The following is a 24,321-nucleotide window of genomic DNA, read 5'->3' as shown; positions in this document are numbered from 1 at the left end:
ATGTGGGGGTGAAGAACGGGGGGATCAGCACGGAGTGGACAAGGCAATAACCATGTCGATTTTACCAGGCTTCTGGTCTATCACCCCGTTTGCCCGTCCCCAGTCCCGGTCCTGGTTAAGAAAAGGGCGAAGTGCAGATAAAGTCGTCCAACGAGCGTTGCCTAAACGGCTTCCAGAAAACGGCTTCCAGAGAAACGCCTCGCAACGGAGAGGGCACGGCTCGGCTTGCGGCCAAAAGAAACATTTTCAAGGTGAAGATGCTTTCTTGCTTCCGCATGCAAGCCAGGCAAGCCCCAAAACCTTGAACAGAGAGAAGAATAAAAGAAAACAACCTCGGCTCTTCACTTGAAGATTCAACCAGTCGAAAGTCCGCGCGACCAGTGATCTGAGTCACTCTATGCACGAGAGCGGGTTGGCGGGAATAAGTTGATTCAAAATGGATGGCCAAGGGGAGAAGGTAAAAAGAAGGGAAAATAGAGAAAATTCAATGGATAGCTGTCTAGGAGAATTAATCCCAAAGTAGCATTCAGTACGGCAGGCGAGCCGTTAAGGCGGGACGAGATTGGACGGCAGAAGCAAGAGCACAGACCTGGGTTATTGCTGCGCCTCCAGAAATAACTGGCAGAGAACGGGTGCGATTTGGGACCCTTGGTTGTGCATATCGGCGTGCCCTATGGGAGCACAGCATCCTGCTCTCCAGGCTATCATTGGCAACTTCAACCCCCAGAAGCCCAGAGTTCGGTACTGGTGCCACCATCGACACCGTGAAGTAGCCCACCATTGCATGAAGTTTTTTTTTTTTTCGCGTACAGATTGCTGTGTTCGGCAGTCGAGGCAATCCAGTGTAATGTTTGGCTGACTGCTGCTTTCTACAAAGTACAGTACATATTTCGATGCGTACTAAGTGCTTTGGGCAGCAAACAGATCGTATTTTTTGTCAGTTGTCAGTTCTTACTAAAACGCAGACAGGGATTTTGAAGCCATACAGCCTTCGATCCAATGTCACCCATAAATCTGGCAAACAAAAAGGATATTCATTCCTCCCTTCCAGAAATGACGCTTTCTTGACCGCAATTGCTCGTCTCGTTTCCGCAAACGGTCACGCAGCACGAGAAGGAATCTTGAACAGACGGTGAGGCTTGAACACGTGCACATGCTGGGCGGCAAGAGGCGCGGATTCACAGCCGATGAATTGCCAGTTCAAGCCTCACCTTTACGCTGCCCCGTTGCCCAGAGACGGGCAGGGGGGTGTCGAGTTGAGGAGGGGCAAAGAAAAGGAAATCGCCTGCGTTGTGGGTATTCAAAGAGGTCCCACAAACTCCACCATAGAAGTCCGACTCCAGCTGCCCGCCTTATCACAGCCCTTCTATAACCTCCCTCACAGGCTCTTCCGCGGCGTGCAATGGGAAGCCACCGCTGCAGGCATGTGAGACATTGACATCGGATCGGTTCTTTGGATTCGGGTCCGGTCCAACGACAGCCGCAGGAGGCATTTTCGCAGCCTGCAAGTGTTTTGCCAAAGGTTTGGTTTCCCTTGCGGCATGTCTTAGATTCCTTCTGCGCACGCGCTCTGGGGAAGCACGGCGTCCTTTCCCCGGCGCTCGCCAAAATGACGACCATTCCCATATAGGTACTTAAGATATCTGCTGGGTCTGGCGGGTAGCCGGTAGTTGACTGTCCTTATAAAAAAATTCCAGATTGGTCATTTACAAAGTAGCTCGTCAGCTTAACGGCGCTAGCAAGCCCTAGGGAACATTGCGGCCAGCGCATATGCGTACCTAAATGGCTCGACTTATTATGCGACTATGCTGGTGGGCTAAAAGCCTGGTCGCATGCCAAAATCAACGTCGCATTACCACATGTTTGAACTTTTAAGCGCGCAGTTTGGTCGGGGTGCTTGTAGTTCCAGCCCCGTGCGAAGCCGTGGACACTGGGCAGAACCCAATGGCATTCCCATCTCGGGCCTTTACTTGCGGTACGACAGGGTACTGTGGGGAAGCTTGACGCACCATTGCCGATCTAAAAGAGTCACCTGTTTGGTTTGGATACTTTGAAATGCAGATTCTTGACGGTGAGAAGGGATTCTTCGTTATGGTTCTCGCTTATTCGCTTAGTTTTGACGCTTGCTGGCCCCCAAAAAGTCGCAAAAAGAGCGCAATCTGAAGGAGGAGTAAACAAATGAATTGTGGTGGGCTGACAATCAATACCAAGTTCGCGGGAGCCAATGTTAGTGTCCAAGAAGCACCCCAAACACAGATCCTTGTTTCGCATGTATAGTCTGCATCATCGCCGACTCGTAAATTCCATATCCATTACCGAATGTGGCACTACAACACAATTAAGGTAGGTAAGGTAGGTATTAGTTAGGAGAAGATGAAAGGAGATGACCAACTGGTTGTTTGACTCGAAGCAGGCCTGAAGCGACATCGTTTGAAGGAAGTAGAGATGTGTAGCAGGCCAACAGAATTATTTGATTGGCTAGTCTTTACCAATTTAGAGCCAATCAAAGTCCCCAGTCGTGCGTCTATCCTCTCTATGCCCCTGTCTATCGTCCAATATTTCTTGATGAGGGAGGGATGACCCCACCACACTACCATTGCTCTCAGCCAACCAAAGAAGCTCTGTCTTAATTGACACTGACGATTTTCTTACAGAATTGCTGTACGCAGTATTACTGGACTACTGTATCAGGTAACTGCAAAACTGGGTTCTGAGTAGGTACCTAGGTAGGTAAGGTAGATAGATACCTAGATTTGACATGAACTTGGTATTAACTGACCCATGTTTACGAACCACAATCACCTTAAACTGACTTATCAAACTTTAGTCTAATCTAGGTCAACTGTTACTCAACTCGTTTGTTGGTAATAAAGAGCAGGAAATAAGGAGAACATTTTGTTATTACCCCCTGCACCGGACAAAGTAACCAACCCCTCAACGCCCAACTCCCAAGTTCCACACGCGTAGGGTCTGGAACAAGTTCGAAATGGCGTAAAGAGGGGTTCACAAAAAGCCGCACATCATACAGTACAAAAGTGATAATCGACAGGTCAGTCAGCATTTCCGCGCGCATACACAAGACTGACTACTGGCTCCCCTTCCAAACAAGAAGAGGGCCTTCGGGTTTGCACAATGGTACTGTCCCCATGCATACCTGGCACATGTCGTTTATGCAGGAGCGAAACCTGTTTGTGCAGTTGCTCGGCTGTTCCATTGGCGACGAGGAGATGGTCTCGGCCCTTCAAAGGAGTCCTAACCATTCAAATCTCAGCCTAAAACGATTCGTATACATGCGTCGCAAATCCTTCAATTTTTTTGTTCTCTAATCATATCAGGTCCAATTGTTGTTCCTGACGGGAATATCGAAGATCACGGGGGGGCAACGTCAGCTGATTAGCAAGGGGGTGTAAGGGTATACTCCGTATGCAATCAAAGAAGGCACTGCCAACCGCACGCACGCACAGGCTTTTGCCCACTTTTTGGTTTCTCGGTTCTCCCATGCCGGCAGCAACTGCAGCCAAGTATTCTAAGAAAAGAATTAGACGAGAGCGAGGGACCACATAGGCGGCCAAATCAACGGCCATCTTCGTGTATGTAGGATATGACAGGCAAAAAAAGTTCCTTGTACATGCAGAATGCAAGCCATACTAGTGAAGCCGCGTTATAACATGCCTGCTGCAGGCTGCATCATGCGCTTTTTTGTCTCTGGGAATTCCGAGATCCTAGGCGAGCTGATGCCTAGAGGTTTTTTTTTTCTTTTTTTCTTTTCTTTTTTTTTCCCCCTTGGGCCAAACGCCACGTCCCAAAGTGGCAAGGCCCGAAAAGTTGTTAGCCGCCAGTGTATATTTTGTGCCCTTGCTGTGGTTGGCCCTGCACTTCGCCACCGAGGCTCGTGACGTGGCCAACAACGGGCAATAACAAGGCGAGCAGTAAAAAAAAACCCAGCATCGTCAAAAATCGGAATGTGGCTGAGGCCTCAACCCCCAGGCCTTGCTCTATGTACAATGACATGTCTATCGTCCAAGATGCAGCCGGCGGCCTCTTTTGCTTACGTAGCACTGAGTAGGCATCTCGTTTTCTCCCTGCATCATCCCATGTTGCTTTAATTGTTTTTTCGCCTGCCAGCTGTCAATTTGGCCACCTTGTGAACAAGGCCCTGGCCTGCGAACGCAAGCGAGCGACGAGGGAAACCAACGACAAGGCCATTTTTATCTCCATCCTATAATTACCTAGAATTCCAAAGCAACACCAATGAGTTGCCAACGACAAATACAATTAAAAAGAGGATCGAAGTTCCATTCTTCTTCACCCCTGCTCACCAGATCAGAAAAAGAAAAAAAAACTCGCAACCCAATCGCAGGCGCCGAACAGGGGTTCATCTCTAAGCATGGGTGTTTGCCACTGCGATTGGACCGACGGTGAGACCACACAGCGGCAGGGGATCTGGGGACTGGCGTCCGTCGCAATCAACGTGACTCGGAGATGGTGTGTAGCTATCGTAAAATTCCTTTTTTTTTCGTTATTCTGCTTCTTTGGCTTTTCGGGGATCGTCAAAAGCCGTGTTCAGGGGAAACGGGACGAAGGAGTCGATCTTCTTTGCACTTAAACGGCCGGTTCGTTAAATTATGTGGCTTTCCAGGTAGGAAGGATATTGAGAGGGTCCGGCATAAGGAAGGATGAGTGTTCGGTATCCGACCTACTAAGGAACAACACCAAGAGCTACCACTATCATCCACTTGTTTTCGGCCCAGCTGAGGTCTTTTCAACGCAGGGAATGTCCTTGCCAGAAATCCCCGGATCCCAACGCCCGGCGGATGCAGCCGTTTTTTTTCTCCTGACTTCAGCTAGGTATAGACCACTCACTTAAAATCCCCCAGTTTTTGAAACTACCAATCGTCTTGTCAGGATCGAGAGCTGGAAGCAATAGGCATATCCGTCTTGATCTTTCCTGCATATACACCCAAACGGCATGCAGGCATCATGGCTCGAGGCTACTGCACCGGATGTCTGCTTCCTAGCAGGTATAGCATCACCATAGTGTGGGTTTTCCTAAACCTGCGACGCAATCAATATTCACGGGGAACATCTGTCGCAAAACGACATGTTTTGTCATATTTCTCGCTTTCTTCTTTTGTAGGCGTCATATCGGGGGCACGGTCTAGACTTCCGCTGTCTACCAACCATCACATTACAACCCCCTTTTTCCAGCCTTATAGCTGAGCCCACGGACCGTTGCTTATCTACTCTAGAACCATCATCACCATCCGTTGCCACACCCAAAAAATCTCACAGCTAGCGATCGAAGTGTGACAGGGCGTTTTGCTTGTCTTGCTGGGGGTTAGAACTAGGACCAGACCTTTCCTTGTGTGTCCATCTTGGAAACCCTTTTCCCCGATGCCCCAAGCCAGAAAGCCCCTTGTTCCTCCACAGGTAATATCACGTCATCTATTTTCCCCTTCATCATGGACCTAGCGGGTTTCCCCCCGCGTTGTAAATAACTGCTGCTCTCTTTTGCAGGCAATAGAATTTTTCCTCATGGCTGACCGGCTCACCATATCTTGGGGGCCGATCCTTCATGTTCTTTCGACACCGTATGGAGTGATGTGATACGCGCTTTTCTGTGACTGCCTTGCACTGTCTTTTGCTCCCATAAGCTTGCGCCAATGGCCTATTATCTCGCATTCCCCAGGCATTCCCAGATGTCTACATGTCCGGCAGGAAGATGGCTTTTTCGTAGCAGCAAGGTCCGAACGTCATCAATTAGTGCTTCCTTGGGGCTTGGCCAGTTGATAGTCATGTGTTTTTTTTTCAGGTTTTCAGTCTCTTAGGTCCACTCGATCCCTCGGTAATTGCTTACTATGCTTGGGCGTCCGTCCTCAAAAGATTAGCTGGAAGCGGCGCCATCATCGGTTGACGACCAAGGTTTGGCTCTTTTGCCGGTTGACTAAAAGGCAGACGTAGCTATGACGAAACCAATCTAGACGCCCCTGTAGGAACTCGTTTTTGTGACAAATATTGCAATTGCTTCACTGATAGCTCGCTCATATGCTCAAGGCAGTAAACTGCCGAAAAGAAATATGGTGGTTTCTAACAAGAAAGACACTGACGCTATACGAAACCAATGCTGAGCACACATATATGCTTCGAAAGCCTCTTCTCAACTGGCCCGCCTCCATAGTCCTAGCTGCCGTCCGCTTCGCTCTCTGGATAGTTCAACCAATCGGAAAAGATCAAGTCAGTCTCAATGCCATCGTTTTCCAAGGCTTCAGTCAGTTCAACTGGTGGCCCAGTGTCTGAAGGGCCAGCCGTAGAGCCATTTAAGTCTCCTGCCAAGGGAGGTCTGACCGGATGATTAACCGCCTCTAGAGTCGTGATTGAATCCTGCGAGTCTGAGGACTCCACGGCAGAGGAGCCCATGACTGTCGAAACACCAGCAGGTCGGTATCCCATGTTGATGGGTGCTGACCACTGCTGAATGTTATCGAGGATTGCTGAAACTTGTCCCACAGGACCAGCTAGCTCTTGCGTGTCAGACTCTGGACTGCTGGTCACGCCACGAGAGTACTGACAACCAGCACCCAACATCCATGTGGCCTCGCTGATGTTGTGAACAGTGCCAACATGCATTTCAGGCATAGTTCCATTTGTTCTCCTTGTCAAAGATTGCTTTACCTTTTGCACATTTCGTCTCTTTTCCGACCCTGAATCTTTCGACCCGTCATCCCACAAGCTGTTGCACTTAGTTGTCGACCTCTCGTCAAGTCTCCGTTGGCTGTCTGGATCGCGACAAAGGAAACCCTTCGTCGATCTGTTGATATCACTATCACGGCGAGGCAAGTTGGGTGTGGATTCTACATGTGATCTCGTATACGGTTGGAACCGTCTAGGCGCGGGACATTTTGTCCTGGTTGCACCACCTCCATTATGGGCAGCAGATGAGTATCTGGTACCGAAACCCTCACCAGTAGCTATGCTTCCCTCCAAGGTAACACCGGCCAAAACCGGACGTCCGCTGTACACAAGATGTTGATACTCAGTAGTATAATCCGACCACGCCTCCACCTGATGGAAAATCAACCCTGCATGCGGAATCGCAGGCATAGTTTGATGCGTGAGCTAAGCGCATTGCGTCTGTTGTGCAGCGACTTCGCCTTGAATGTCGTTGTTGGGTATTTCCTGCCTTGCACCCTGCTCTTCAGCTTCGTCTCCAGCAGCTGTAGTAGATATCCCATGTGTGGGTGCTAGGGGCTTATCCGACACTTGATCTTCCCCTTCTGTACTGCTTACGTTTTCCGCTTCAGCGGCATCACTAGTAGCAGTAGCAGCAGCAGCAGCAGCGGCGGCGGCGGCCTCTGCCTCAGCAGCTTCCCGCCTTTGACGTTCAGCCCTGGCCTCCGCTTCAATATGCGCAATATGGCGCTCAGCAACACCAGGGGCGATACTGGCAAGAAAGAGAAGACCAGCCCGCTCCACACGCCGAACCTGATCGAGCAGCCAGTTGGCGTTCGCCTCCCTTCGAGCGGCCACCATTCTCTCAGCAGCCTCGCGGGGATCCGGCGCAGCTCGTGCGTTCTGACGATCCGCAGCAGGAGGCACCTGCCCTTGGCGGTTATTTGCACCACCGGGCGCTGCAGCTGGTGGGACCGCACCTCCTGCCGCATTTGCCTGGGCATGGTCAGCTAATGGGAGGAGGCGTTCCAAATGCTGCCGAACTGGCTGCCATGCATTCTCTAGCCGACCGTTGAGCAAGCCAGAGTTTATGACGATGATAGCTAAAAGAACCGCGACGACACCACACCAGCGCGTCCATGACCAACCCAAACCGCTTGTAAACCATAACATAAGCAGCACTAGACGTATCACCAACCACAGATGGGGCCATATGGCCTGGAAAATAGCCGCTGCTCCTTGGGGGTCGGGATGGCGTGCCCATGGAATTACTCGACGAGCATCCTGCATGCGCCGCAAGGCAAGTTGCTCTTGAACTCGCTCATGCTGCTGCCTGAGCTGTACATATCTTTGCCTAAGCTCAAATTGCCGTCGTTGACCATCTTGCCGCCACCGCTCCAAAAAGTCAGTGTCTTCTGTTGCTCCAAAGTCGTTCGTGGCGAATGGCTGACTGCTGGCAGGTTGGACACCACCGACCGGGAAGTGGGCCGTGACCAGATTTGAAAGGGATTCTGTCGGCGTTTCAGCCGAGTTCGTCCCTGTGCTAAGACTCGCAGGCTGCCCAACTGGTAACGAGGTATAAACGCCACCGTTGTTGAGAAGGACGGCATATGGACCTTCCGGAGAGTTCAAGATATACACTTCAGGTGCAGATGCCTGAACAGCGCCATTCTGCTGGCTGGAGGTTTGCTGTGACAATTGATTGTGGGGGATCGGAGCCGCCGGGTTTTGCGAGCTGAGCTGAATGTTCATTCGGGCTGCGTGCACCTGTTCGGCGTTGCCATGGAGTTGTGAGCTAAGCTGATTGATCCGTTCCTGCCGGGCGCGGGTTGCCTGCAGTTGTTCTAGGAACCTAGTTGCTTGTTCCCTGGCTCGGTTCTCTGCCATGCTTTGCGCAGTCTCACTCCACAACGTATCACTGGAGCTGCCAGATGCTTGCCCAGTTGGGAAAGGGATACTGCCAAAGCTTGATGTTGTATACCGTGCGGCGCTACCCGTACTCGTCATAGATGGTGGTTCTGCTGGTTGCGAGATCGTGGGTAGCTGAGGGTGCTGATCCTGTATACCGAGGCTATTCCGGGCTGCTCGCTCTCGCTGGTTCTGTGCAATAATATCGCGGGTGGTGGTGGCCATAGGTTGAGTTGGAGATGTTGTCGACGGTGACGGCTCCGTTCCTGCAGGAACCATCAGGACGACGTGTAGAACGCGGCGGTTATCAGTGTGAAACTATATACAGCCCGAGGGGATCAGTAATTGGACACAAAGATTTGTTTCGCTAGCAGGCTCGTTTGACCAGGAAACCATACAGCATCTGCTCCGAAAGCATCTGACAACTTCATATCGGGCTGCGCCAGCATACGCCCGTGATAGATCAACCTCATCGCAACAGCATTGCGGTTCGGCAGTGTTAAGTTCATGCGAATCTTGTCCTGTAACTGGGCAATGGTTGTGTGCGCCGGTAGGTCCGGAAATGTGAGCGGGGCGGGCACACCGACGGACGGCGAAACGATGTCGAGGGTCACGGTGGTGGCATCTGAATTGTTGGCCATGATTATTGGAAGGCGCACACGCGCCGGTGGGTGCAGCCCAAAAGACCCGGTGTCGATACAGTCAAACTGTGAATTCACGGGATGGCGGCGTTGACCAGGGTCGGTCAGCTTTGGTGGACAATATGGGACCAAGAAAGGTCGGAGGGATTGGTGACCATATGAGAGAACCAGGCAGCGGATGACGTCGATTTATGCGGTAGCAACGTGTGGTAGTCCAGTCCAGAATTGCAGGCAAGATGAAAGGACTGGAAAGAGATAGACGAGAAGAGGTATCAATAGAGTTACGGTAGACAAAAACAAACACAGACTGCGATGAAGAGAATAACGAAGAAGAAAAAAGGTCGATGTGGCTTGGATTGATTATTTTTAGCCGTTGAAGGTACAGATTGAACCGTTTCTTGCATGGTTTGACTTTCATCCAGCAAGGTGGCCAGACGGAGCTAGATTAATTGGAGCGTCCCGTCTGTCCCGCTGGGTGACTGCCTGCGTCTTTCAAACCTGATACTGACAGGCGGGGGTTCGGATTACTCGGCGCTGGTTGGTCGCATCGTTATCATCCTTCCGAGAACGGGACGCAACAGTACTTTCTGCGCCTTTCCATAATTCTCTGTATTTACCTACCTACCGATGTAGGTACATGGGCATCTAAGTTCAAGAGATAATTAAATGAATACATATGGTTACAATAGCTTACAACGTATGAAACTCAAGTTACTGACAACAAGCCTGACTGTCTGTGGGATTTATTGTATTGAACAGTGCATCATGAAACCGCATAGTCAGAGGGAATACTGACATGACATGTATGCTAATGCTTGCTAGCTGCATAACTAAAGTTTACCTCAGTACCGCACCATACTACGTACCACGTATATACCTAGGTACCTACCTACCTGCCATGACTGCGGTCCCTGAGCTTGATCCACTTTTACCATCGGCACTAAGGCAAGCTTTTCAATTGTCATCTCAACACCTCGACTGAGATAAAAACGCATTCAGGTGACGTTGTAAATTGTGAGGCAAATTCTATCGACTGTCTGATCAGTACCGTAAAAATCCTCAAACTTCGATACCAATTGCTCGACCGCAACCTCAAAGCGAATCACGTGCGAGAGAGCGCATCGGCAAATCAATCAATCCGCAGGCACGGTGCCACCTAGAACGACCTAGACGTCATTCAGATTTTCCGGGGATGGCCCAAGCGACAACGTTAGCATAAACGACCAGGGTGTTCCCCTTTATCACGCGATTGTGCCAATTTCCCGCAAGCAACACCACGGGTAGCGGGCGTGGGCGCAAAAAAAAAATTAATATACTAGACAACGAATAATCCGTACTCTCCCCCCGCCCTCCCGGACAACCATGGCTTCCACTATAGCCGCCCGTACACGCCTAGTGGCCAGGTCGCGTCCGATGCACACGTACAGCTCGACATATCTCTACTCCCGCGCGCCACCCCCGAGCCGAGCATGTTTTCCCTCTGGAGGTGCCGGCAGCGGTGCTGGTGGCTCGCGGTGCTACTCGACCCATGAGACCCCCAAGAGGCCCAAGTTCACCTCGAGGCTGCGCTCTGCATGGAAGAATTCGAAAATCACCTGGTACAATATCCCGGTCGGAGTCGGCATTGGGTTTTTAGGACTGGTGCAGTTTTATAGGGTACAGAGGAGGGAAAAGGACAGGTTAAAGGATGAGGCCGATGCCGACGCGGACAGCCTATCAAGGCCCAAAAAGAGGCAAAGAATCAGGCCAGATGGACCATGGTATGCATTGAGTGCCACTGGTGACAGTCCGGTTAGACCGGATAACTTTGCGTGGGCACGGTACTGACTGGCAATCTGGATTTCTAGGCAGGTCCAGATCATGTCTACTTTACCCCTGAAAGCACTATCGAGGTTATGGGGCAGATTCAATGAGCTCACACTTCCTTATTACCTGAGGATTCCTGGTTTCAAGCTTTACTCTTTCATCTTTGGCGTCAAGTACGTGTCTCCCAAAAAGCTCCTCGCATTCGTACCTGGGGCTTTACTAACAGCCGGCTCCTCCAAACAGCCTAGATGAGATTGAAGAACAAGACCTCCACAACTTCCCCAACCTAGCATCATTCTTTTACCGGACGCTTAAGCCTGGCGCCCGTGTCCTCGACCCCAACCCCCTTGCACTTCTCTCGCCATCAGACGGCCGTGTGCTGCAATACGGCCAGATCGAAGGCGGTGATATTGAACAGGTCAAGGGCATGACGTACAGCATAGATGCGCTCCTCGGCGAGACTACACCTTCCAGGCCCGGCAGCCTGGCATCCTCTGGCACCAGCACCCCGAACCCGGCGCAGGACGACGAGATCGTGAAGCAGGACGAAGAGTTTGCCCGCGTCAACGGCATCTCGTACACCTTGCCTAACCTACTGTCCGGTCCGTCCTCGAAATCCAACAAGACCGACCAGGATCTCGAAGACCAGTCCGTTACGCCGTCGCCGGCGTCAGTCTCCCAGGTCCGCGCCGATTTAGAGCTAGGCGAGAAGCCGTGGTGGTCTCTCCTGGCCGAGCAGCGTCGCACCAAGCTCTACTACGCCGTCATCTACCTCGCGCCGGGCGACTACCACCGCTTCCACTCGCCAACTAACTGGGTCGTCGAGCGCCGCCGCCACTTTGCCGGCGAACTGTACTCGGTCTCGCCGTATTTGCAGCGCACGCTGCCGGGGCTCTTCACGCTCAACGAGCGCGTCGTGCTGCTCGGGCGCTGGCGCTACGGCTTCTTCAGCTACGTGCCCGTCGGCGCCACCAACGTCGGCAGCATCAAGATCAACTTTGACCGCGAGCTGCGCACAAACTCGCTCACCACCGACACGGCCGCCGACCGCGCCGCCGAGGAGGCCGCGAGGCGCGGCGAGCCCTACAGCGGATATGCCGAGGCCACGTACGAGAACGCCAGCCGCGTTCTGCACGGCCACGCCCTCAGGAGAGGCGAGGAGATGGGTGGCTTCCAGCTGGGCAGCACCGTCGTGCTGGTGTTTGAGGCGCCCGCCCCGAGGATGGAGGGCGGGCAGGTCCAGGATGGCTTCGTGTGGGCTGTCGAAAAGGGGCAGACGGTCAAGATGGGACAGGCGTTGGGCAGGGTTGTCGATGACTTGTAACAAGTGCTGTTCTCGTCATTTCTTGTTGTGTGATAAAAATATTACAAGTCTAATGTTTTCGTGCTCAATTCTGAGTTCTATCTTTTTTGTCTCCTTTTCTCAGAAGTATGCTTACTGCCTGGTCTTGCTTTCCGAAATACTGTTATCTACCTGGGCCATGACTGAAGCGATATACACACTAACAACAGTACTTGTAATGCGCGGTTGTTGTGAATTTAACCGCATGGCCTGCTCCGGCTATTTTTATCACGGAACCACTTGTTGCTGGGATGATTAACCGCTGCATGTACGGAATCTTTGCCAGGCATTACGCCGATCTTTTGAGGAAGAATCCTTTTGCAACGAATGAAAATTGACAACCCCATGGGGCCAATGATGACGTGAGGTGCACATCAGATCTAAGGCTAGCGAATTGCACGTGGTTGGTCTACGCCCTGCAACGACATCCGTGTGATTTGTTGACGAACAGCCTGGATCTAATCATTGTCAACTGTTTTTTTTTTGTTTTTTTTTCATTTGTATATCTGGCGCTTTATGCATTTCCAACTCCGCGCTCTGCACGAAAAGACACTACACATGGAAAAAAGGATTCTAAACCCCCCTCTTCAATAAAATTACCACCCACTATATATACAAAGTATCCCTGTGCGCCCAGCATATTTTTCTTTGGCTCCTTAAGCACCAAAGACCTTGACCTTGGTCTCGAGGGGAGCAAACTCCTTGTCGCCGGCGCTGCCGAGCTTGTTGCCAAAGACGAGCTGGGCGTTGAGCTTCCACTCCTTGGGGATGTTCCAGGTAGTGGCAACCTTCTCGTCGACCAGGGGGTTGTAGTGCTGTAGGCTGGCGCCGACGTTCTCCTGGTCGAGGGCGACCCAGAGGGCGTACTGGAGCATGGCGTCCGACTGGGTAGCCCAGAGGGGGAACTTGTCGGCGTAGGTGGCGAACTGGGCCTGCATCTTCTCGACGACGGTCTGGTCCTCGAAGAAGAGGATCTGAAAGAGGGGGAGATGACTTGTCAGCAAGTGCTGCAGTGGAAAATATAGGGAATGATGGGGTGACAAGTTTGTGAATGGGAAGGAGAGGAAAGGGAAACAGAAGAACTTACAGTACCAGCGGCAGCCTTGAAGCCGTTGTTCCTCGCCTCAGTCTCGGCCCAACCCTCAGCAGGCACGATGGCCTTGAGGGTCTCGGCGACCAGGTTCCAGAACTTGTCGTGCTCGTCACCGAAAAGGACGACGACGCGGTTGGACTGGCTGTTGAAGGACGAGGGGACGTGCTGGACGGCCTCGTTGACGATCTCCTGAATCTTGTCCTTGCCGACGGGGAGGTCCTTGCCGAGGGCGTAGTGGGTGCGGCGCTCCTTGATGAGCTTGATGAGGCTGTTGGAGGACATTTTGGCGGTTTGTTGTTGGTTTTGAAGAGTGATGACTGGTTGTTCTTGTTGTTGTCTCTGGAAGAAGGCGGGCGTTGAAGAGGTCAAGAAGCGCTTTGGTAGAGTGGTTCGTACGGACGAGAGAAGCGTGCGGGCGACGGTAGGATTCATATAGAAGACTGCGGAAAGGCAGACCACGAGAGCGAATAGTAGATGGCGATGGATGAGGGGTCGGTGGGGAGCACGAGGTGACCGTGGAGCTTCTGCTTTATAGTGGCGGGCAGGATGTTGCATTCTTGTTCGTGGACGTATCTAATGGGCAGGGTATCCTCTCTTTTTTGGATTTGTAAATATTACTGAGCACTGGAAATTCGGCCCCGGAGGCTTTAGTTGGACCTAGGAAAGATGGATGGGGCCCCACGTCAATGCTCAAGGATTTGCCTTCTTGGCCAAAAAAAAGGGACAGTTTGTTGTTGAGAGGTATTTCTATGCGGGAGGATTTGTAACAGAAACAGGAGAGCGTGTGGTGGAAGAATGGACAGTATCCTAGCCACTTGTCCAAGCTGTCTTGTCTGCAGTCTGTCGTCTGTTGTTATCTCTTTTGTCTTCACTACCCTGTTGCCGGTGACCTTTTTCGTCGTGTACAATGTCTGATTCTCCACCGCAACCAGTTCCGTCAGTTACAAAATGCCCAATTCAGTCAAAACCGCGCAGAACTACCCCTCCCCCAACAGGCTTGCTGACAAGGATTGCAAAAGCTTGTGTGTGCTGTGCTGTGGTAAAGTACCTTAGAATGCTTCTTTTGCTCTGACACTGTTGCCAAGTTTTTTTCTACTAGAATAAGTAGTCTTGTCGTATAACTGTATTACACAATGTGTGATGCCCTGCGTTCTGGACTCCTGATTAGGGGTCGCTGATGTGCTACCATGGAGACTTGGCATCATTATCCATTTTTCTTTTTCAGCAGCATTGCTTGCTGACCAATCGCACAACATGGAGACGAGACAGAGTTTAGACATCTCGACCAATCCAAAGCAATGCTCACGGAAGCTCGCGTTTTGTCTCAGTCAGCAGTTTAGCATGTCTGACGGGTAATGACGGTGTAGCCGATGGGTGATGTTTGTGCTTTCCTAAGCATCGCTAATCAAAGACCCACACGGCTGACAGGACCAAGCTAGCTTGCTTGATGGCTTGCGTAATTAGTCTACAAAACATTTTACACCGCAAAACTACAATAGTTTTTACCATTCATGCATTCAGTGGGTTATATTGAAGACAGACAAAAAGACGAAACACGAAATAAAGGTAGCGATTATGAATGATGATTGAATCTCAGTAGGCACCTGTGAAGATGAGATGAACACTACCTGCCATCCTCACTGCAACTACTTCGTATAACCCACAAGTGCCCAATACAATCAATCGACGGCAAGAATAGCCGAATAATTCTTACTAGGCGGGCAGTACCTTATAGTGAACGTAAACTTGCCATGTTGAACAACAACTAGTCTCCCATATATAACTGTGATTTTAATATATCCTCTAGCTACCAACAAAATGGCCTTGCGCCGTGAGGCATGGCAAGCAATTGCTTTAAGTCCATACAAGTAAATAGCCCCCATGGTTTGTTGCGCCTATCAAACTCCAATGATACGAAAATGTCACGCTCCCTACCGGTTCTATCATCCCATGTTGTGGTACAAGTTAGTATCGTAGGTGAAAAAGAGTTGCCAAGAAAATATTTCCCAATATGCTGTCCGGTGAAGCAACAACATCAGTGCCAAAAGAGAGACTACCATGTCTCGGCGATGTACTGCCCCACCTCCTTCTTCAGGTCCCAAAACTTGTGCGCCTCGTTGCGCCCCAGGTTACCCTTCTCCATTGCAACCTCGACGAGAGCCTCTTCCACGCCCTCTCCCATGCCTCTGCTAGAGCCACAGACGAAGACGCGCCCGTCGACCGAGTTGATGATGTACCACACCAGGTCGGCTTGCGCACGCACCTCTTCCTGCACGTATCGGCCCTCTCCACGCCGGCTCTCTACCACGCGCTTGACCTCGTCTTCGTGAACGCCCCACTCGCCGCTGTAGATCTCGTCCACCAGCGAGTCGCGTACTCCCTGGAGTACCCACACCTTGTTGGCACAGTTGGCCGTTTTGAGCCGCCGCTGCACAAAGCCTCGGAACGGCGCGATACCCACTCCCGCTCCGATCAGCAACATAGGCCCGTCCGACATGAACTGTTTGGCCAGCGGGTTGGCCATAAGGCCCTTGAACATGGGGATGTACACCTCGGGGTCGGTGACGCCGGCTTCCTTGGCCGCAATCCACTTGAGCGCCTGGCGCTGGAAGAAGCCAGAGCCGATGCCAGTCCTTGTGCCGGTGCGCCAGTCGCTGTCAACGTGCACCGTGACAGCAATTTCAATGATGCGGTGACGCTTGCCGTCCTTCTCCTCAAACGACATGTGGGGGTCGTTGGAGAGGGAGTAGAACCGCGGCATCAGCGGCTGAAGCACTGACAGCAGCTGGTCCAGAGGGGGCTTGGAGTTAGGGAATGCGTTGAGGAGCTGTACGAGAGAAACGTGCGGTCCTGTCCTGAAGTCGCAGAACACTCCTTGGCCCTCGGCCGCGCACAGGAACATGAGAACAGTCTTCTCAACCTCATCCGTGGTGTGCTCCGCTAATATTCTCAACAAATGCTTGGTGGGCGGGTATGACTGCAGATCCGAGCACCACGACAAAAGAGCCCGCCTGGTAGTGACCAGCTCCCTGGGCTGGTCATCTCCCCATACCGTCGGCCAGCGGCCGTTGGTAGTACGTAGGATGACGGGCTTGTCGCGCAGGAAACGCGGAATAAGGAGAAGATCTAGGATCTCCTCGACCACGGCAGCATCATTGGGCGCAGAGACACCAATTGCACCACCGACCTTGAAGTCAACGCCTTCGCTGTCTGGGTAATCGGTGATATCGAGGTCAAAGTGAAAAGTGCGCTTCTCGGCGCCCGGGCGTGTCAACTCACGAGCGCTGTGAATCTTGGCAGGATAGACGTTGTGTGGCGGGTGTGGCTGAACAAATTTTGGTGGTTGAATCCGTGTGTCGGTATCATCTAGTTCCAAGTTTTGTAGCTTCTTGGCGGCCTCGTCGACTGTCACCTGTTCTGGTTGGGCCCCGGGCTGTGTCTCGGTCTGGCCGTTGCCGCCGAGTGAGACACCAGAGTCTGCGGGTGACGGTGCGGTTTCAATCTCCTTCTTCTGCTTCTTGATCGGCTCAAGAAAAGCTGTTTGCTCGGGCATGTCGGCGACATTTGTCAATGTGCTGGGGATCGCATCAATCTTAAGAAGCAGCGATTGGAAAGCATCATTCTCGGGTAACCGAGGCTTCTCGAACTGGAGGCTGCCCTTCTTGGCGGCATTCTTGAAGCAGCACCCGCCACCACAGCATCGGCTGACGACCTCGGCAGTAGACTCGCCAGTGATACGTTGAATGTCGGCGGCGTTCTGGGCAATTAAACGCGTTGAAGCGCGACGTCGTCGCGTCTGTGCGAGAGGTTCCTCGAGCTCGTGGTCATCCGTCGAATCGGAGAATGTGAGAGATGGCGCTACCGAAGGGGTCCGAGGCTCCTCTGGGATGCAGCCCGAAGTGGACTCGGCTAGTATTGTGTCGAGCCTTGACTGCATTGTGAAGGTTAAAATTGAGCGATGTAGTGAACTCAGAGGTGATAATAATGCGGGACCAAGTTTGGGTAAAGGGGACGACAGTAGGTGTCGTTGGGTGGCGGAGTGGAAAATTCGTCGTTGGGTGATTTTTCCTAGTCAATGACCGGCGTGCATTGAGTGTGGGAGGGGTGGTTGAAGAACGAATTGGTGGCTTTGAGTGGTTGGGGATTGGTTATCAGATCTCAAAAGGGGGATCAGATAAACATGAAAAAGAAAAGTCCGCCGGCCGGCAAGCCTCAAATGTCTGGGTGGGCAAGTACCAAAGTGGCGGTAGCGAGAAATTTCTCACAACTTAAAGCAGAGAGGAATTACGACCTTGGGTAAGATGTTGAAATCAATCGTATGACGATTACTCGGCAATTATGAGAAGAAATTAGTTCCTAATTGTCAGGTATTTGAGATGCCTACCCGAACTGACCATGACGGATTAATGTTATCAGATCTAGAAAACAGCGAAATGCCATGTTTATTACTGATGCGCCCGTCGGGCTGATGAAATACCGCACAATGCTGATCAAAAAAAGAGAAAAAAATAAGTGGGGGTGTACCAAGCCCCTCCCCAGGCCGATAGAGAGGGAGAGCGGAGTTGGAGCCGAGATCAGGAACCGACCGAGTTCGATTCACACAGCCCTGAAGCCATCAAGCGCCAAAAAGGTTCGATCCAATTCCAACTGGCCAGGACAGGGTCCCTTGCAACCCTCCTTTTACTTTCAAACCCATCATGCCAAGTTCCAACAGGCCATCTGGGAATTGCTCTGGAAAGGGAAACAAAAAAGAGAGCCAAATTGTTTGTATCATAGCGTTTGGCCACTTTGATGAGAAGCTGCCAAATTATTAAGTAACACCAATGAGTTTATTTCCAGTTAGGATAACTTCAATGTCACTTTGGTGGTCACCCGATGCCGGGTGGAAATGTCGCCACTTTCTTTGCACTACGTAGCAATTACATCCGTTCGCCGCCTTTTCTTCCTGTCTTGTCGCCCCGTCCAGGCTTTCCCCATGCATTGCATGGCCCCAAGGTTCTTTCCTTTGTCTACCCAACATTGACTCACCCGGACGAGCCGACGGAGAGTTGATACGAACCGAAGGTCGAGCCGAGGAGGGCAATCCGACACGGATTTTTTTTTCTCTCTTCTGTTGTTTCAAACACCGCCGTTTCTGATAATGTTGGAAACATATCGAGCTCACGACCACTACTTAATAATCTACTTATACAAATAAGCATATGATGTCAGCTGTTTAGATTTCCCTAGTTTCCTTAGTGCCAGGCCAAAGAGGATATTTCCAACCCTGGCCAGTGCGACGGGCCGGATCACAAATCCACAACCACATGATGATTTGGATAATGAAAGCCCATATTTACAGACTCCGACCTCGGCCGTCGGTTGGTCACGAGTCGAACCCCGTAAATCACGACACGCTTATTTTGTGTTTCGCATCATCGAGAGTGGCTCCCTCCAAGGCTTGCCTATACTGTAATCTCACCTTGCAGTATCTAATCAATCTACTAGTCATTACCTGGCCCACCGTCAATGCCGACAAACCGTGTCAGAGGATCTGATAAAAAATTATCGTTGTTCTTTGTAGAGTTCTATGGATACAAGAGCCCAGCAACGGGGAATTGGAACCTTGTTTCATTGGCAGGTAAATCCACAATAGAAGCTGCAGTTCTATTCTCGGTGCATACAAAGTACGGAGTAGTACTCCGTCGATACCGGTAGGTTGTTTTGTTGAGTTTCGGGGCTGGTCATTTTCCAAAGTCACACAACCACGCAGCTTGGCGTTTCTGCATCCAAACTCGGTGAGTCGCCAGCTCCCGCAGTCAATGGTCATGGTGTTACCGGGAGCAAAAGCTCCGCAATATCCTCTATTTGGAGCGAGCCGGCTGGGATGGCCAAGTTGACAGCAATTTCTTCGGCTGAGTACCTAATAATTAACAGAGGGCGTCCTTTGGAAAGCTCAACCGCAGGATGAGCTGGGTTTGCTGAAGCTTGTTGGGCCCACCCGAGAGACGAGAAATGACGAGGCTGGAGAAAGCAATTTCCGGCCCCGGCATGCCACGTCCTACCAGTGCGTATCTGATGATCAGATAAGATCAAATCTTTCATCTCCCCTGACTCTACTCATTTCGTGTTTCTCCAGTTTCCCGGGATCACCGGTATCAGTTTCCGGTCTTTATCTGTGTATGGAGTACCTCGGAATCTGACTATCATTGGCATGTTCCAAGAAACCAAGTTACAACAAGTTAAGTGTTGGATCCCCCCGGCTAACCGGAAACTCTGCCTGGCTTGTTGGGTTTCTCTATTTCCTCCCCTTTTCTTGCTTTAGACTCCAACCTTTTCTGTACATATGCTCTCGAGCCCTTGTTGCTTCTTTAATTAATGCCCGTCCTATTTGACACTTGGTATTCATCACTTCTCGAACCCCACTCACCAGAGTTTCGGTAATGCCAGGTGGTCAGGTTTCAAACTGATCAAAGTTTTCATCAAGCTTGCATGGTGTTTCTCTCACTCCTTCGACATGGATTTGCAACCCAGTGGAGAAAGCAAATTGCTGCCTGAAGAAAAACACCTATATATCGCCATTCTCTCCGAGCCCGGCATTGCCCCCATTTCCCCACCATCTATCTCATCCCTATGGGCACCCGTTCTAGCTCCGCAGGCGCGAGATGGACTACTTTACGGCTGTTGGCCGAGTTTGGTCGGAACAGCCCGCTCGGTCTACGCTTCCGACTGTCATTGACAATCAACGGCAGTTGCAAATTGTGACATATTGACAATTAGTTGAGCTTACGCCATGCGTGCACAGTCAAGCAAAGCGAGCTGGGCGGCATCCTTTGCCCAGGCGATTTCGCACGTAAGGTCGGTCCGGAACAAGACTAGAATACTCTAGGCCTGTGTCAAAGATGCTCCAAATATCAGCAATTTGGGCAAATGGTTTGGTCATGTCAGCTTACTACTCACTTTGCCCAGCAAAAAAAAAAAAAAAAAAAACGTTTCTTTTCGTCAACCCCCTAAGGCGACTTCACGCTGAACATGGACACCCCGACACGCTCTGTTATATGTTATGTTTATTACTGGCCACCGTCCGCTCTCGGCTGGAGATGCTCGGGAGAGAAAGGGCAAACGCCCGGCTGGCACCTCCGGTACTGTACTGCCCTTGCCCGCCTCTCCCCCCCAATTATAGCCAGAGTCTCGTACTATTCTTGAATGTGCTGCTGCACTGGTCTAGAGACCAATGACAGGGCAAAATAGCCGCGGTCGGGATGAGGTTCTGCGTACGGATTCGCTGGTCACCCGGGTAGGTCCAAAGTTCTGTTCTCCGCCCCGGACGCACGGAAAAGTCCCACAGATAGCCTGACATAGTCGGTGCGGTGCGCGTCAGTCATCTATGCACCTTTGTCAGAAACTCGTCTCGGACTACGGGCGGCACGATCATCAGCATATTGAACACAGTGTCCGTCGGTCTGGCGTCAGATTTCGTGCTGACGTGCAACCCGCATATTCAGCCATCCATGTAACACATGTGAGAGTGCATTGTCTTCTGCCAGCGCCAAGGCTAAAAGTCCTCGATGGAGGTATGGTTATTAATATTATGAACTACCCCCAAAAACAAGAGACACACTCTAAGCTAGGCACTCAGCCCCTAGGGAGCTTAGTAACCTTTATTAGTGCTTCTATCTGGAAGAATTTCAAATATATTCGCTCAAAGGCAGTCATGGGTTTGTGCCCTCGCGTTTGATAGATACGTATGTAAAGTTCTAGACTAGGTCAAATTAGGCCAAAAAAGAGGGAAAAGAGACGAGAGGGGAAAGCCACCAACAGAAGAAACAAAAAAAAACGAAAAGAAAAACTCTCGACAAATAAAAAAAACGCCTGGTGCCATGGATACGCCACTGGATTACCTCCCAGCCGCCTGTGCTTGCTCGTTGCGTGCTTAAAACCACAGTATCTTCGAAATACCAAGTACGGATCAACCCCACCTCATCAAGGAGGAAAAGAAAAAGAAATAGCAGCCAGTCAAAGATAAGATGATGTGTTAATAAACAATTGACAAGTCGTGCGGGTATACTCTCAGAATTCAGCCTTTCTTAGTCGGCTGCTCGATGCCTGCCCCTACGCAATGCAAGACTCCCCAAGACATAGAAAACATGTGCGCACCCATAGAATCCTTTCCAATTCTTATGTGGTAGCATCACTCCCCAGATTCCCCCTATCTCCCTGACATGGCGCTATCACTCCTGTCACGCCCAGCCCCTTCACGAACCGCATCGTTGTAGCTAGGAATTGGCGGGCTGTGTGGCGGTCTAGAGCCCGTACCGCTCCGACCGCTCCTGACCGTCGCAGAGGACGCGCCCCGACTCCTGTTTGTAATGGAGATCAATGGCGCATTATCACTCTCAAAGCTATTTCGGCGACTTCCGCTGGTCTCTGAGGTTGTTGGACTTGAGTATTCAGGTGGCGGCGCATGCTGGCTAGAATCCAAGCCAAGGCCAAGCGGCGGCAGGTTTGACCTCGTTAACGATTGATCTGCAGGCACTGCCGAGGAGGACGAAGTTCCAGTGCTGTATGTAGTGGGGTTCCTGCTCGGCTCGCCTACTTCATCGGTTGGAATCAGATGGGCCAGAGATATATCGGTGGGACTCCTGACAGGCCCTGGACTTGTCGGTGGCAAGGACCTGAAGTTCCCAGATCGCGAACGTCCATGCCTTGTGTCGACAGGATGCTGTTGTCTCGAGTACGGCAAAACAGATACGCTCTGTGAGTGGCCTCTGGCCGGCGCATACCCATCCTTCCTGCCAGACTCTAGCAAAATGCTCCCCTGCTCCGAACCATAGGGGGGTGGTGGCGCCAGAGATCCGTTCATGGGCGCCAGACCCCACTTCTTGACGTTGGCCTCAATGAATACGAAGCCGGCCTGTCCAAAGTTGACGTGAACAATGCAGGGCCCATTGGCGCCAATAGAAGGGAAGAAGTTCTGGGTTTTAAGACCCTGCGCAACATCCTCAAGCCTTTTGCCGTTGCGAGTAAAGAATATAGCGCCTGTACGCGGCCTATATCCCACACCGATGACGTCTCCTTGTACAAACTTCGGGCCGTAGTTGGTGCCTTTGAATGGCTGGTTGTATCGACGTGTTCCGTTGGAAAGGTAGGCGATGGAGTGTTTGTGGTAGCCTGCAAACCAACGGGGTTAGGAAACGAATACATGGGGGGTTGCACGCAGAGCCAAAGTACCTGGTAGTCTGAACAACGGGTATGGCTTTGTTGACATTCCGATGCTCATTAATGTAGTTTCTGGCTTTTCGTAGATCTTGGCCTCCCAGTAGTAAACTTCGTTTTGCTTGGGAACTGGCAGGTTACTCAAGACGCAGCACTCCGAGTCAAAGAACTCGATCTCTGTTCGCGCTTCGACGAAGCAGTTGGCGATCTCCAACTCGGGCTCAAACTCCCAGGCCGAAACGCCCTTTTCTTGAATAGCCAGGTACTGTGATAGTGATATTTGCGTGTCCATGGATTCGGGAGGGTTTGCCTCGATGAATGCTGCGATGGTGAAAGTACGTAGTTAGCCACCGCCTTGCCAAGTGAAACACAACAGTTTTCCCCGAGGGGAACAAAATGCTTTTGAGCCGCCATACCTTTAGCTCTTAGGTATTCCGTCCTTTGCATATCATCCATCGTCTCCAGAGCCTCCTCCTCCTCCCTGGCAAATGCTTGCTCATCGTCGTACTCCCCAGGCCCTCGAATGCCGTCTAGGAAGATACGACCCTTTGTCGTGAATTTCGCACAGTAAAATAGGACGATAAGAATGGCTAGAAAGACCGCGATGCCGAAGGCGGACATGAAGCCGATGACGACGCCTCTTATTGAGTTTGTCGGCGCCATGGCTGCGGAGCGCTCTGGCGAATTTGTGTGATTTGAGGTTGTTTAAAATCGGGCGATAAGGCTCTTAGGATTACAATAAAGGAAGAGACCCGGCTGGACCGTGGGTCACTCGGTGCTGTTGGTTGTCGCCGTCGGTTAGGACGTGACGGTAGGCGGGTGGCGTCACCGCCAGTAAGTCAACATTCGCAGATCTCGAGTCGGGTGGGCTCTCGTAGTCGAATGTCGGTCGGTTGGGAAACGCCTTATCGGGTGTGACAGCGGTGCGTCTGTTCGGGATTTGTCGGTCGTTAATTCAGTCGGCCGGCGATGCAAAGAAAGAAAACAAAATAAACGTTAGGGAAGCAGCGTAATCGGATAGCGATGAATAAAAAAAAGATAAAAAAAAAAGAAAACAAAAAACAACAACAAGAATTTGTGGTTGCAAGAGAAGGCAGACTGGAGAAACCGGACCTGTGTCGGATCGTCTGGAATAGCAACAACGGGCTTTTGGCTGGGAATTTGGTGGAGATGGATTGGACGGACAGGCTAGCCCACCCCGGGGATGTCCTCACTCAAAATCGGGGTGTCTCTACTGGTGGCGTCAGGCTTGTGGCGGGCTCCACTTCAGGTAGGCACTTCTGCAACCAACATGAACGTACCTGCTTCTGCCCTGCCCGGCCAGGCTGTGTGGGTTATGGATGTCTTGGACTGTTTGCTCAGAAAAGGTCCGTTTTTTTTCAATAACTCGAAATGCTCACCCGAGAGAGCATTAGGCTGAAAGCATCAGCTTACAAGTGCTTGGTACTAATAGCAGACATGGCTCACTGCGGGAATATTGGATAAAAGACATGGACAACTTTAAATTTTTGTGGTTGGAAAAATGATAATTAAATAAACTAGAAAACCCCCCCAAATCGCGAAAACCGTAGCACTGGATCTGGTGCCGATAGTCCGTACGAAGTGAAGCGAGGCGGGCATGCAAAACCCACGTGCAGATGCGCCCTGACTATTGGACAAAAGCACAG

General features: G+C 51.3%; 5 protein-coding genes across 5 annotated transcripts; 1 reads left to right on the top strand and 4 right to left on the bottom strand.

Annotated features, from left to right (window-relative positions):
- Positions 1-5,036: 5,036 nt before the first annotated feature.
- On the bottom strand, positions 5,037-9,632 carry MGG_09214 (uncharacterized protein). The gene is made up of 2 exons (XM_003709786.1): positions 8,976-9,632; positions 5,037-8,895 (listed from the first exon to the last, which is right to left on the bottom strand). Exons 1-2 carry the CDS (start codon positions 9,216-9,218, stop codon positions 7,117-7,119), a joined length of 2,022 nt encoding a protein of 673 aa, XP_003709834.1. The 5' UTR covers positions 9,219-9,632; the 3' UTR covers positions 5,037-7,116.
- Positions 9,633-10,163: 531 nt separating this feature from the next.
- Positions 10,164-13,230, top strand: MGG_09213 (phosphatidylserine decarboxylase proenzyme 1). The gene is made up of 3 exons (XM_003709785.1): positions 10,164-10,978; positions 11,066-11,197; positions 11,268-13,230. Exons 1-3 carry the CDS (start codon positions 10,581-10,583, stop codon positions 12,346-12,348), a joined length of 1,611 nt encoding a protein of 536 aa, XP_003709833.1. The 5' UTR covers positions 10,164-10,580; the 3' UTR covers positions 12,349-13,230.
- Positions 12,717-14,710, bottom strand: MGG_09212 (nitroreductase). The gene is made up of 2 exons (XM_003709784.1): positions 13,454-14,710; positions 12,717-13,340 (listed from the first exon to the last, which is right to left on the bottom strand). The coding sequence occupies exons 1-2, from the start codon at positions 14,012-14,014 to the stop codon at positions 13,023-13,025; spliced, it is 879 nt and encodes a 292-aa protein (XP_003709832.1). The 5' UTR covers positions 14,015-14,710; the 3' UTR covers positions 12,717-13,022.
- A 374-nt stretch (positions 14,711-15,084) lies between these two features.
- On the bottom strand, positions 15,085-17,882 carry MGG_09211 (FAD binding domain-containing protein). The gene has a single exon (XM_003709783.1). The coding sequence runs from the start codon at positions 17,394-17,396 to the stop codon at positions 15,513-15,515; it is 1,884 nt and encodes a 627-aa protein (XP_003709831.1). The 5' UTR covers positions 17,397-17,882; the 3' UTR covers positions 15,085-15,512.
- Positions 17,883-21,086: 3,204 nt separating this feature from the next.
- MGG_09210 (ssh-4) lies at positions 21,087-23,820 on the bottom strand. Its single transcript, XM_003709782.1, has 3 exons — positions 23,071-23,820; positions 22,670-22,975; positions 21,087-22,609 (listed from the first exon to the last, which is right to left on the bottom strand). Exons 1-3 carry the CDS (start codon positions 23,315-23,317, stop codon positions 21,648-21,650), a joined length of 1,515 nt encoding a protein of 504 aa, XP_003709830.1. The 5' UTR covers positions 23,318-23,820; the 3' UTR covers positions 21,087-21,647.
- Positions 23,821-24,321: the final 501 nt, after the last annotated feature.

Source organism: Pyricularia oryzae, chromosome 1 (genome assembly GCF_000002495.2).
Source record: "Pyricularia oryzae 70-15 chromosome 1, whole genome shotgun sequence".
Taxonomy (NCBI): Eukaryota; Fungi; Ascomycota; class Sordariomycetes; order Magnaporthales; family Pyriculariaceae; genus Pyricularia; species Pyricularia oryzae.
Note: the sequence above shows the minus strand (reverse complement) of the source record. Positions and strands in the feature narration are given on the sequence as shown.